Source organism: Mesoplodon bidens (genome assembly GCF_964165515.1).
Source record: "Mesoplodon bidens genome assembly, chromosome: 2".
NCBI lineage: Eukaryota > Metazoa > Chordata > Mammalia > Artiodactyla > Ziphiidae > Mesoplodon > Mesoplodon bidens.
The window spans coordinates 84,933,888-84,946,766 of NC_138177.1; the positions used below are offsets into that span (position 1 = coordinate 84,933,888).

A 12,879-nucleotide genomic window follows, 5' to 3' on the forward strand; every position below is an offset into this window, starting at 1 on the left:
GTGATTAAGCATGTTTTTTCTACACGATGTTTCACTTTGTCGGTGATTTCTTCATTATAAGAACCTGTTGAGATTTGGGGAACTAAACAGTACACTGTCAGATGTTTGACAGCATTAAAAATCTCCCATGGTGGAGTGAGGCAGACCAGTGTAGTTCTTAAGATGGAATGTTCTTCCATCTTAAGAGGGGAGCGGCAGAGCTGCACGTTCAGACATATGTGCAGCACCCAAAACAGAGTATGTGAGTCATTCTCTGAGGCAAATACTTTGCATTAAATATCTGATTTTTTTCATAGTCATTCATTTGAGTATCTTAGATATCTCTGACATTGGGACAGGAAACACTGATCTGTTTCTTATTCATAGGTATTTATATTCTAAATTATTGTGCCATTTACTTTCTGTTAGAATACAGAAGATGCCGTGCTTTTTTGGCTGTATTTGTTCAAGTAGTCATAGTGCTCTGTATCCTTCATCTAATGGATTTTCACAGCAAATTATTTAGTTTCTGTTTAACTGAAGCATGGAAAAAATAGGAGACCTGAATTATCAAAGCTGAGTACAGGGCAGTTCCAGGTCTGATACTCGGATCTTATGATTAATAATCATGTGCTCCTACCAGTAGCCTAAATTGCTTCAGGTGTTTGATTCTGTAGGCTGACTGAAGGTGAAACTTAAGTCATCATCAGGTTCAGCTTGGATGTGTAAAGATGATTAATTTTGTTCTGTTGCTACTGAGAAACAGGCCCTAAAATTTTCTTGACTTGAACTGAGCCCTTTGGAGTAAGGAAGGTTTGCCTAGAGCACTAAATGTACTGGATAATTTTGGAGAGGCACTCCAAAATTATTTTTTAAGTGTTCTTAATATTTTGATTTACCTTGTAACTTCTTTTGGGGCAGAATGCATCATATCTCAAAAGAAAAGCAAAACAATTAGAGGATGAGTCTCCATCATTGGCTCAGAATGACACATAAGCAAATCTCTGGGATGCTTAGACTATTTCTTCTGCAAGTACTGCATGTCCCCTAGTGGAGACTACCCCAAATTATTCAGAATTTAGAGATAAATGAGAATAAAGGATAAATGGTATCCACTTTTCGGTGGGATTGCTCATACTGTTTACATAGTATGCTTCTACGAATTCTTTCTTTTGAGAAATAGTCTGCTAATGGATATCTTCTTACATGTCATTTTTCTCTCTTGCATTTAGCATCATTTATTGATATAAGTATATGTCCATTATTAGTAATATATGCCAAGGAGAGAAGGGAAAAGAACATTTCTTTAATGTGAGGATAGTTTTTGTTTTAATTTTATCAAACTTGTCTCTTTAGGAACTTACCTTCTATAGGACTCAGTTCTTTTATCAAATCTTTTCCCCCACCTATGATTTCATGGTCCCCAAAATGGCATCTTTTGTCAGGCCAGTGCTTTTACCTGACATCTTCCGTGTATCTTGGTGTCATGCCATGAAAGATGGGATGGCACAGAGTATGTGTTGGGACATACATAGGTATCAGTTGGGACACAGAACATCGGTCCCGCTGCAGGGCCCCCAGGTGCTTGTGAGAATCTGCACTTGTCCTCCAAGTGTGTCATAGCCCTAACAAGTATGTCTGGGTGGCAGACATTGGTTAGTAAACGTTCATTAGCAATGACTGAGTGAAGATTAGGCCCGCGTGGGTCATGACCTCTGGGTGCTAGAGGGAAGATAGGGCTATAAAGGAAAACAAGACTCCGTGATGTCATCACAGGTCGCTACAAGCGCATAGCACAACTGCAGCAATCTTCCAAGAGGAATCCTCACTACCAGACCTTAGAGCGGGATCTAATTGAATTACAGGAGCAGCAGCTGTTTGAACTTTTTGTGGTGGTGTCTCTACAGAAGAAGCCATCAGAAATAAGCTACATTCCCCAGGTCATACAACAATTCCCTAGCAAGGTAAGTGCATGGAGGCTATGAGGCATCCAGGAACGTTTCTGTGTCTCTCTGTATTTATTCCCTCTCGTTTACTATTGTCTCAGTTAGCTTTTACTAATACTGTACTTCTTGTAGGATCCGGTGCACTCTAATGATATCTTGTGTCAGGCATGAGCTGCAACCAAGGGGGAGTTAAAGCTCATTATTCAAGCTAGGTTTTTATCTTTTGCTCTGCTATTTACTAAGTGACCTTTAGCAAGTTACAGAGCCTCAATTTTTCTCATCCTTAATAAGGGGAGTGATAAATGTGGCAGAGTAGGGTAGCAGTTCAGAGCATGGACTGTGAGCCAACTATCTGCATTTGCCACTTATTAGCTCTGTGACTTGGAGCAGTTAAACTTCTCTGTGCCTCATTTTCTCCATTGATCAAAGGGGGATAATCTTCATAGTGTCTACCCCATGGAGTTGTGGTGAGGATTAAATGAGCTAATTATAATTAATATAAGGCACTTAGAACAGTGTCTAGCATACAGTAAGCACTATGTAATGTTATTCCCTATTAGTGAGGATTTAATGAGATAATGTATGTAACGTGCTTAATGCAGTTCCTTGCACATAGTAACACTTGATAAATGGTAACTGTTATTAACGGTATTATTTCATTTACTCTACGTTTTTCACAAAATAATTCATTCATTTCTTTAGTCAATATTTCATAAATACCTACTATTTGCCAAGATTAGGTGCTGAGAATACAACTGAAATAGATCTTCTTGGTCCCTGCCCTCACAGAGCTTACAAAATAGACCCCAAATGTGGCTCTGAGCTTTGTGGCAGTAAATACAAAGAGCATGATCATTACATCAGGGCTTAACAAACTGATGGCCTCTGAGCATATTTAGCCCACAGATATGTTTTTTGGGTTTGCACAGTAATAAAATAATAAAAGTTTTGTCGTCAATTTTTTGTTTAAAAGTCATATTTCGCATGAAAATCTGTATTTCTGCTTTCTCCTGAGAAACTAGAAAGACTGCCGACATTCAGCCTACATTCCTAAGTGGCATGAATTGGCTGAAGCTGAGTAAGGAGCAGGACTGACTTCGTGGGCATGTGGCCAGTGCAGTCACACAAGCGGTCACACAAGGGCCCTCACTTGCAAGGGCCCTGCACCCTGCTCCGCAGTCGCCGTCGAAGTCCTTCCTGCTTTTATATTGGAATCCGTGTTTTGTCAGTGAGGAGTGAGATCCGATGAGACAGTGGGGACGTGCCAGGGTCTTAAAGCCTTGGCTCATGTGTGCTGTCACCTCTCCAGGATGGGTTCTCCAGTTGTCCGCACTCCTACCCCTTGGTTCCCCAGGCCCTGCCTGGCTTCCCCCTCTCCATCCTCACTCGGTGACTGCTGCCACCCTCTGCATGGGCATGGAGGGGGCCAGGATCAGGCAAGCATTATCCCCGGAGTGTCTTAAGCAACACATGGTAGATCCTTCCCTACCCTGGGCATTGCTCCTGTGTTCAGTGGGTGGCCTGGGGGGGCAAGCCTTTTTTACCACCCCCAGTCCAAGTACTAGGCACGTCCCCACATGGAGGCTACAACCCCTTGAGGGTCGCCTAGCTGCTGCGGGTTGGAGTGGTGGGCCCATGGGAAGGGAAGTCCTTGGCTCAACTTTCCCACCCTTAGTCAGGACACAGAGTTTCAGTCCTACAGCTGGCCCGAGGGGAAACCCAGCAGCTGGTGGGCCACTTGGGCACCAGATTGCAGGCCAGGGTCCCTGGGCACCTGTGAGGGTCTGCACTTGTCCCCAGGACCCTCATGCTTGAGGGAGCATGCCATTAAGTAGAAAATCAAAAACCCCATTGCAGGTTGACAAAGAAACCACAGAAGAAAGTAACAAGTTTTATATTGCATTGTACATTTATTTTTTTCCTGCTTTTTGAACAAGGGGCTCACAGTTTTTCATCTTGCACTGTGCTCTGCAAATCATGTAGCTGGCCTTGGGAAGGAGTGATCCCTTTAAACAGGGACATTTACTCACACTCCAGCTTACTACTTCGACCACTTCTATCATTATCTGCTCAGGAACTTTAGGACTTTGGGTTTAAACCCTGAGTTGCATGTTTCACTAGAAAAGCTAGTGAAGGGCTTCCCTGGCGGTGCAGCGGTTAAGAATCCTCCTACCAATGCAGGGGACACAGGTTCGAGCCCTGGTCCTGGAAGATCCCACATGCCGCGGAGCAACTAAGCCCGTGCGCCACAACTACTGAGGCTAGAGCCCTCGAGCCACAACTACTGAAACCCGCACGCCTAGAGCCCATACGCCACAACAAGTAAAGCCACCGCAGTGAGAAGCCTGCACGCCGCAACAAAGAGTAGCCCCCACTTGCCGCAACTAGGGAAAGCCCATGAGCAGCAACAAAGACCCAATGCAGCCAAAAAATAAATAAATAAAAATAAGAAAAGCTAGTGAAGCACAACTGAACTGAAATCTGAGACATTTCCTGCATGGGTTCTCATTTTTTAAGAAAGTCCTCACCAACATTCCTACTGTAAATAAATCAATGTTTAATTTCTTATAAAATTCCTCAGTGTGGCCTGAGAGCAGAGTGTCATTGCACTCTTTAGTAACACAGTACCGAAAGAGTCTAAAATAATGTAATCTAGATAGTCTTGAGGAATCAAATTTCCCATAAAGAGAAGCTTAATTTTTTTCTCTGTTGTTCATCAGTCTTACATTTGCAAAGAGGAATCTCGAGGTTGAACCTGTTTTCAGCACAGCCTGAGTTATGGGTTTGGAACCAGATGAGGACCCAGTTGACTCTGACAGTAATTCAAGGATGTCTCTAAGCAAGTTACTTGGCGTTATTGTGCATTAGGCATCTATAAGTCTGGGACGGAAAGAGCTGCCTGAGCCCCTCTTGACTCTGATGTGGAAAACCTTGAATGAAGATGATTGTGAATCATTTAACAATATAAAAATAATAGAATATGACACAACTAAAATTTTGTTAGAATGCTTTTCCATTTCTTAAGAGCTTAATCTCTAAGTGACCCAGAATGGCTGCATGTTTTGTTTTAGAAATTAAAGGATAGATCATTGGTATCCGTTACATGAAGGCAATATGGTAATTAGACTTATCTGCTTGTTTTTATACTAATTTTAAAATGTCTTTTGGTTCAACTAAATTTAGACTGTCCTTTAAGGTACAATACCAGACTTGCACAAAAGGTCTTCCATGCTAAAATCTTACAGGAAGTTGCAAACCCATAATTAGGTAGCAAAGATTATATGCTAAGGGAAATGATTATATATGGGGTGGATTCTAAAAATAGTATCTTTTCTAAGTAATGTTCATCTGCCTTTTCAAAATATCTTGGATTATTGATCAGAGAGTGTCTTGAGCTAACTAGGTTTTTGCTATCAGTATACTGTAGAATAGATTTTCATTTATTTTATGTCCCATGATTCATAAAAATATTCTCACTAGTATGTGAATTCTGAATTAAGATTCTTCTTCTAGCTAAGAAACTTTTCAATCGTTTCTCTTACATCAGATTATAGGATCTCCATAAGTACCCTCTCTATGTAAAACAGAATTCTTTTTCCTTAGAAACTCAGTTCTCAGTATGTTTTCAGTGATTACCAGTCTTGGCCTTCCTGTTTTATTAAATAGCACAAAACCACTCTGAGACACCTACCTAGACTTATCAGAGACCTCTTTTCTTAAGACCAGGCTGAGTTTATTTCTATACTCCGCTTACATAGAATATTAGTCACTTACAGTGTTATTTTTTTTCAGGGTGATCATGGCCTTAAGCAGTCCAGAGACACTGAAGAGAGGCTCAAAGTTATCCCAAAATTTTGTTTTCCTGATTCAAAGGACTGGGTGCCAACCTCAGAACTCAAGAGGTAAATAGACTACTTTTTCTGATTTCTATTTGTTGGACGAGCAAAAGTAGAACCAGAATCTTTGAGAAACAGATAGAGTCAGCAGTGAAGCTATGTGGACTCTGTGGCAAATCAAGGATGCAGTGAGAGGAAAGGAAGAAACAATTAGGACATCTCCTATGTGGGGCTCAAAAAAGAAAAACAGTGTCAAAGGGAAAACAAGTTTGAGAGTCTCTTCAATTTGCCAATTCTGCAGAAAAAGAAGTTCCACTTTACATATAATCAGAAATGCCACCAAGTGGACAGAAAAGGAAAAAAGACTTGAACTTAGGGACTGAGAAACAGAGATAAAACATGGCAATATCTGCATCTTGTTATCTCCTTCAAGTTGTTAGAAGAAGCCATAGCCCAGATTGTATGTTCCCTGTCGAACTTGTGCGAAGAGGGGGCTCTAGTTTGGAAGGTGTAAGTATATTGAGAAGGGGATTATAAGAAATTGCTTCCCAGTATCTAGAGGAAATCACTATTTGCAATTAATAAACCATCATCGTTTCATATCCTGCTTATAAATAGATAACTGTTTTGTTCAAAACTGTAATTATTGATCATGTATTTAGGCTGAAAAGCGTGATTATGTGAACCATATCACATGTCAATGACCTGCTGGAAGACAGCCTCAGCTGTTGCCTAAGTAGCTCTGCCCTTCCACCCTACGTTGCCTCCAGACTATGCTCCTGTCTCTCCTAACCAGTTTAGCCTGATCGCCTCTCTCATCTCTGAGCCATCAACCCTGAAGCTTTTGTGCTGTCAGTTGTACTAATTGCATAGGCAGCTTCTTTCTTACTGGCCTGGCTGCTCCATGGTTGGCTTTCCCTAAGAGTTATGTGTGTTTATTCTAGAATGTCTGAAAAATACAGAGGAGTAAATAAAAAGCAGAAATTAAAAATCACTGGCATTCTGGTTACTCAGAAATAATCACTGTAAATGTTTTGAGATGTTCCCTTCCAATCTTTATTCGTGGCCAAATATAGACATATGTATATATTGTTCAGATTTGAATTTCTTTTGATTGTTAATGAATTTATTTCTTGGGCATCTCTAGGTCTTCCTTTTGTAAATTATCTATGCATATTTTTTGCCAGTGTTTCTAATGAGATGATAATTTTCCTAATAATTTTTATGTATTAAGGGTATAATCTTTTCCCTATCACAGTTCCATATGACCTCTCAGAACTAAATAGAAGAATTTGGAAGGGAAGAATAGCTTATCAAAATTCTTTATAGTTTACCTATATATTTGACTAAACTGGACATTCAACAGAAGGAAAATAGGCTCGATTAATAGCTGGACTGGATAAATAAGAAAGTAAAAGGAGCCAGCGGCATCAACAGCTCATCACATTCTATTCTCTCACTCCAGTACAAAGCAAGATATTCTCAAGGGCTGGGCATTCTCCCTCAGGTGGAATGTGACTTGCAATAAATATAATATTGCTGCCTCCTCTTACATCACAAAATGACTGCTGTTGGACTCTAATTTTTAATTGCTTGTTCCGAGGAATGTCATTAGCAGTTGTTTGGATCTCAAACTATTGACTGTTTTTTTCAGTGAAACGTTCTCCTTTGTCTTAACTGGTGAAGATGGGAGCCGGTGGTTTGGTTACTGTAAGAAGCTCTTGGTAAGTCCCAGACTTGTGCTACAGGCAGCTTTGGTAGAGGAACAAAAGAGTAAGACTAGGAACTTCAGAAACATGATCTCTAGATGAGTTTGGGGGCTACTCAGTGATCTGTGTATTATAAAGAAGCTAGTTAAGCTTTATATTTTTATTTTATTTATTATTTATTTTCTTTATTTTTTTTGGCTGCTGTGGGTCTTAGTTGCAGCACGCAGGATCTTAGTTGCGACACACAGGATCTTAGTTGTGGCATGCCGGCTTTTCTCTAGTTGTGGCACATGGGTTTCTCTCTAGTTGTAGCGTGTGGGTTTTCTCTCTCTAGTTGTGGCTCACGGGCTCCGGAGCGTGTGGGCTCTGTAGTTTGCGGCACGCAGGCTCTCTAGTTGAGACGCATGAGCTCAGTAGTTGTGGCTCACGGGCTTAGTTGCCCCGCGGCATGTGGGATCTTAGTTCCCTGACCAGGGGTTGAACCCGAGTCCCCTGCACTGGAAGGAGGATTCTTTACCACTGGACCACCAGGGAAGTCCCGAAGCTATGTTAGCTTTAAACAGTAAGAGCAAGGTGGAGGTTAGCCACAGAGTGTTCCATAATAGAAACGGTATGGATTTATTTTATTTATTTGTTTGTAATAGATGAAGAAAACACTGACGTAGCTGAAGTCAGTCTGGTTATATTTGAGGAATGGAGTACAGTGAGCCAATCGAGGGAGCTCTGAGTTACTTCTTGCTTATATGCCGTCACTAAACTGGAATAAATCATACTATCATTTTTTGTTTTTAGCGTTTACTCATCTTTCAGTGTTCATTGAGAATGAGAGCTTTGGTTCCTACTCTATACTAAGGAGTATTAAGAGGTATTAATAGTCCAAATTAGTAAAGACTTGTGCTGCTTAATTTTTGCTTTGTTGTTTGGTTTTTTTTTAGCCAGAAGGCAAAGGAAAGCGACTCCCTGAGGTATACTGCATGGTCAGTCGCCTAGGCTGCTTCAACCTTTTTTCAAAGGTGAGTGGAGAATGGGCCCTATGAAAAGTGGTGTCCTTTCTGAGCTCTGAGTAAGTTTTTGTTTCTGATGACTTCACTAGGCAATGTTAAGTGGCATAGACTTTAACATACTACTTTAGAAAGGGTTCCCCATTAGTAGATTAGAACTACGGGTTTGAAGTCTTAAATTTAGACCTCGAATCCAGATGATGTTGCCCCGTCATCCTCATTTTGGTTTGCTAAACCTCCCAGCTTAAAGCAAAACATTGCCTGAAGTTTATCTTGTCTCATGTCTTTCCCAGACACCAAACTGTATCACCTTCTTTGCCCCTGCCTTAGTGATATAAAAAGGGGCTTCTCTTCTAAAATTAAGTTGATTTATTTTAGTAACTTTTCTTGGAGATTTAAAGGTACCTCTAAGAGAAATGATGCCTTTAATGAACTTTTATTGGTTGCAGAAGCTTATCTGTCTTAAAATCTGTTGATATTATTTTCAAGTTTGTGCACCCAGTTTGGCAGTTCCTTCAATAGGATTCTTTTATGTTTTTGAACTGAGTCCCTAATTTAAAAAAAAAATTCTTTTGTGTGTATGTAGATTCTGGATGAAGTAGAGAAGAGAAGAGAAATGTCTCCAGCTTTGGTTTACCCATTTTTGCGAAGTGTCATGGAAGCTCCTTTCCCAGCTCCTGGACGCACCATCACAGTAAAGAGCTACCTCCCTGGGGCTGGAGATGGGGTAAGTTAATTCATTTTGAAAAGGTTTAATAGCTGCCAAAAAGCAGGCCTTACACTAGTAGGCCTTACCTGATAGAAACCTTACAGGATAGTTTTCTCTTTTTCATAAACTGCACAGAATATGTTTTGGTCACAAAAGCACTGGAGAAACATCCAGTTGATCTGTGAGATAGTTGATCCTAGACCCAGGAACCAGAGGTTTTCTATCATTCGTAGATTGAGCCCCTGCATAATGTCTATTTCAGTGTGATAAATGAAGATTATACATACTATTGTCCAGTGGGATGAAAGATTTCATCCGAAATTTACAGCCCAAAAGTGAGGTATTAAGTCTTGGCATTAGTGTAGGCAGCTTCACGAACTCTTTGTAGCAGACCCTCTCTCTTGAATTTAACCTGTAAAAGAATGACAGGATCCATTAGTATTGTCATTAGGGATTGTTTTCCCACCTCAGCTCCCCTGATTCAAATTTTGCATTTCAGTCAATTGAACTGTGCCGACCACTGGACTCACGATTGGAACATGTTGATTTTGAATGTCTCTTTAAGTGCCTGAGTGTGTGCCATCTCATTCGGGTCTGTGCCTCTCTCCTTTTGGAGCGAAGGATAATCTTTGTTGCCAACAGCCTAAGGTGAGAAATAAGTAAAATATGTCACTTCAGACTGTTGTTCTACTTGTTCTTACTGTTTTAAAATTTGGGCATATTAGAAAACACTTAGGTAGGATCTCAATTACCTAATGCTATAGTGACATGGATAATCCAAAAGCTATTTGCATTCTGCTATAACACTGACTTTTGGGGGTTGCAATTAATTTACCTTCAAAATGTGTTTTGTTTAAACTGTTGTTAAAAATTGGTATTGCTTTTCTAAGTACACACTAGCTTTTAGCAATATAAATTGTGGGAAACAGCTAGATTGAGATTAAAGGTATTCAGTAAATTAAGTTAAAATTTAAATAAAATGTTAAGATTTAATGAGTAATCACAGAATTGTTAATCTGTGATCACTAACTGGCATCACTTTGTAATTCTGTAACGTAATGTCTGAAATGCCCTCCACTGTTGTTCTTTATGTGACACCATTTGCTTTCTCCTCTGGCTAGCACCCTGTCAAAATGTGGCCACGCTGTGGTTGCCACACTGTATCCATTCACCTGGCAGCATACCTACATCCCAGTCCTGCCAGTATCTATGATCGACATTGTGTGCTCACCTACTCCATTCCTTATTGGAATCCTGTCTTGCTCCTTACCACAGCTCCAGGACCTACCCATTGAAGAGGTGAGATGGGAGAAATAGTACCTGTGGAAAAGACTGGGGCACTGGCAAATGAAAACAAGTGATCTTTAACAGTGGTGGATATGTCATTAATTAATAATAATATGTAATTATGATTGTTAATACATTATGCTATATTTTTGTATCTGTTTATGAAAGTGAGAAAAATTCTATAGTACACATGAATCTGAAGTTGTATCTTATTTGCAGTATTGAACCATGGGCTAATTCTTGTGTTATTCTGAATAGGTCTTTTTTTTTTTAAACATCTTTATTGGAGTATAATTGCTTTACAATGGTGTGTTAGTTTCTGCTTTATAACAAAGTGAATCAGCTATACATATACATATATCCCCATATCTCCTCCCTCTTGCATCTCCCTCCCACCCTCCCTATCCCACCCCTCTAGGTGGTTACAAAGCACCGAGCTGATCTCCCTGTGCTATGCGGCTGCTTCCCTCTAGCTGTCTGTTTTACATTTGGTAGTGTATGTATGTCCATCATGCCACTCTCTCACTTCGTCCCAGCTTCCCCTTCCCCCTCGCCATGTCCTCAAGTCCATTCTCTATATCTGCATCTTTATTCCTCTCCTGCCCCTAGGTTCTTCATAACCTTTTTTTTTTTTTAGATTCCATATATATGTGTTAGCATATGGTATTTGTTTTTCTCTTTTTGACTTCACTCTGTATGACAAACTCTAGGTCCATTCACCTCACTACAAATAACCCAATTTTATTTCTTTTTATGGCTGAGTAATATTCCATTGTATATGTGTGCCACATCTTTTTTATCCATTCATCTATTGATGGACACTTAGGTTGCTTCCATGTCCTGGCTATTGTAAATAGAGCTGCAATGAACATTTGGGTACATGACTCTTTTTGAATTACGGTTTTCTCAGGGTATATGCCCAGTAGTGGGATTGCTGGGTCGTATGGTAGTTCTATTTTTAGTTTTTTAAGGAACCTCCATACTGTTCTCCATAGTGGCTGTATCAATTTACCTTCCCACCAGCAGTGCAAGAGTGTTCCCTTTTCTCCACACCCTCTCCAGCATTTACTGTTTGTAGATTTTTTGATGATGGCCATTCTGACTAGTGTGAGGTGATACCTCATTATAGTTTTGATTTGCATTTCTCTAATGATTAGTGATGTAGAGCATCCTTTCATGTGTTTGTTGGCCATCTGTATATCTTCTTTGGAGAAATGTCTATTTAGGTCTTCTGCCCATTTTTGGATTGGGTTGTTTGTTTTTTGATATTGAGCTGCATGAGCTGCTTGTAAATTTTGGAGATTAATCCTTTGTCAGTTGCTTCATTTGCAAATATTTTCTCCCATTCTGAGGGTTGCCTTTTCATCTTGTTTATGGTTTCCTTTGCTGTGCAAAAGCTTTTAAGTTTCACTAGGTCCCATTTGTTTATTCTTGTTTTTATTTCCACTTCTCTAGGAGGTGGGTCAAAAAGGCTCTTGCTGTGATTTATGTCATAGAGTGTTCTGCCTATGTTTTCCTCTAAGAGTTTGATAGTGTCTGGCCTTACATTTAGGTCTTTAATCCATTTTGAGTTTATTTTTGTGTATGGTGTTAGGGAGTGTTCTAATTTCATTCTTTTACATGTAGCTGTCCAGTTTTCCCAGCACCACTTATTAAAGAGGCTGTCTTTTCTCCGTTGTATAGAAGAATAGGTCTTTTTTAAAAAATCATACACAGAAACTACTCTGGGTTAATTTTAAAAATTGTTTCAGATATAAAACACGTATAGATAATTGCCCAAACAAAATGTATAACTCAGTTAATTATCACATAGTGAATGCTTATGTAACCAACATTGGAATAGAATAGAAATATTATGGCAATGGAAACAGAAGTCCCCATCATGCCTTTTTAATTTAATTTTTTTTTATTATTATTATTATTTTTTAAATTTTTTGGCCATGCCATGTGTCATGTGGGATCTTAGTTCCCCCACCAGGGATCAAACCCGTACCTCCAGCATTCGAAGCACGGAGTCTTAACCACTGGACTGCCAGGGAAGTCCCCCATCATGCTTTCTTCTAATCACTGTTCCCTTCCCCACCCCTTGCAAAAGGTAACCATTATCTTGAGTTTCATGGTGCTCATTTTCTTGTTTTGTTTATAGTTTAAGATCCTAGGCATGTATACCTAAACAATATAATTCAGTTTTGCCTGGTTTTAAGCTTGAAATAAATGAACTCGTACAGTATTTTTTTTTCTTTCTTTCTTTCTTTCTTTTCTTTTCTTTTTTCAGTCTGGCTTCTTTGGAGCAACATTATGTCTTTTTTTTTTTTTTTTTTGGCTGCGTTGGGTCTTCATTGCTGCACATGGGCTTTCTCTAGTTGGCGAGCGGGGCTACTTTTTGTTGTGTTGTGTGGGCTTCTCATTGCG

The 12,879-nt window shown here is 39.8% G+C and overlaps 1 protein-coding gene across 3 annotated transcripts in view; it reads left to right on the forward strand.

Moving 5' to 3' along the window:
* The window catches only part of DENND2C (DENN domain containing 2C), a 94,756-nt gene that overhangs the window by 68,445 nt on the left and 13,432 nt on the right, over positions 1-12,879 (forward strand). For all 3 annotated transcript variants that reach the window (XM_081225552.1, XM_081225554.1, XM_081225553.1), the window contains exons 8-14: positions 1,756-1,943; positions 5,718-5,827; positions 7,416-7,485; positions 8,406-8,483; positions 9,058-9,198; positions 9,680-9,828; positions 10,302-10,479. In XM_081225552.1, the coding sequence (XP_081081678.1) occupies positions 1,756-1,943; positions 5,718-5,827; positions 7,416-7,485; positions 8,406-8,483; positions 9,058-9,198; positions 9,680-9,828; positions 10,302-10,479 (914 nt within the window). The remainder of the gene's footprint in view (positions 1-1,755; positions 1,944-5,717; positions 5,828-7,415; positions 7,486-8,405; positions 8,484-9,057; positions 9,199-9,679; positions 9,829-10,301; positions 10,480-12,879) is intronic.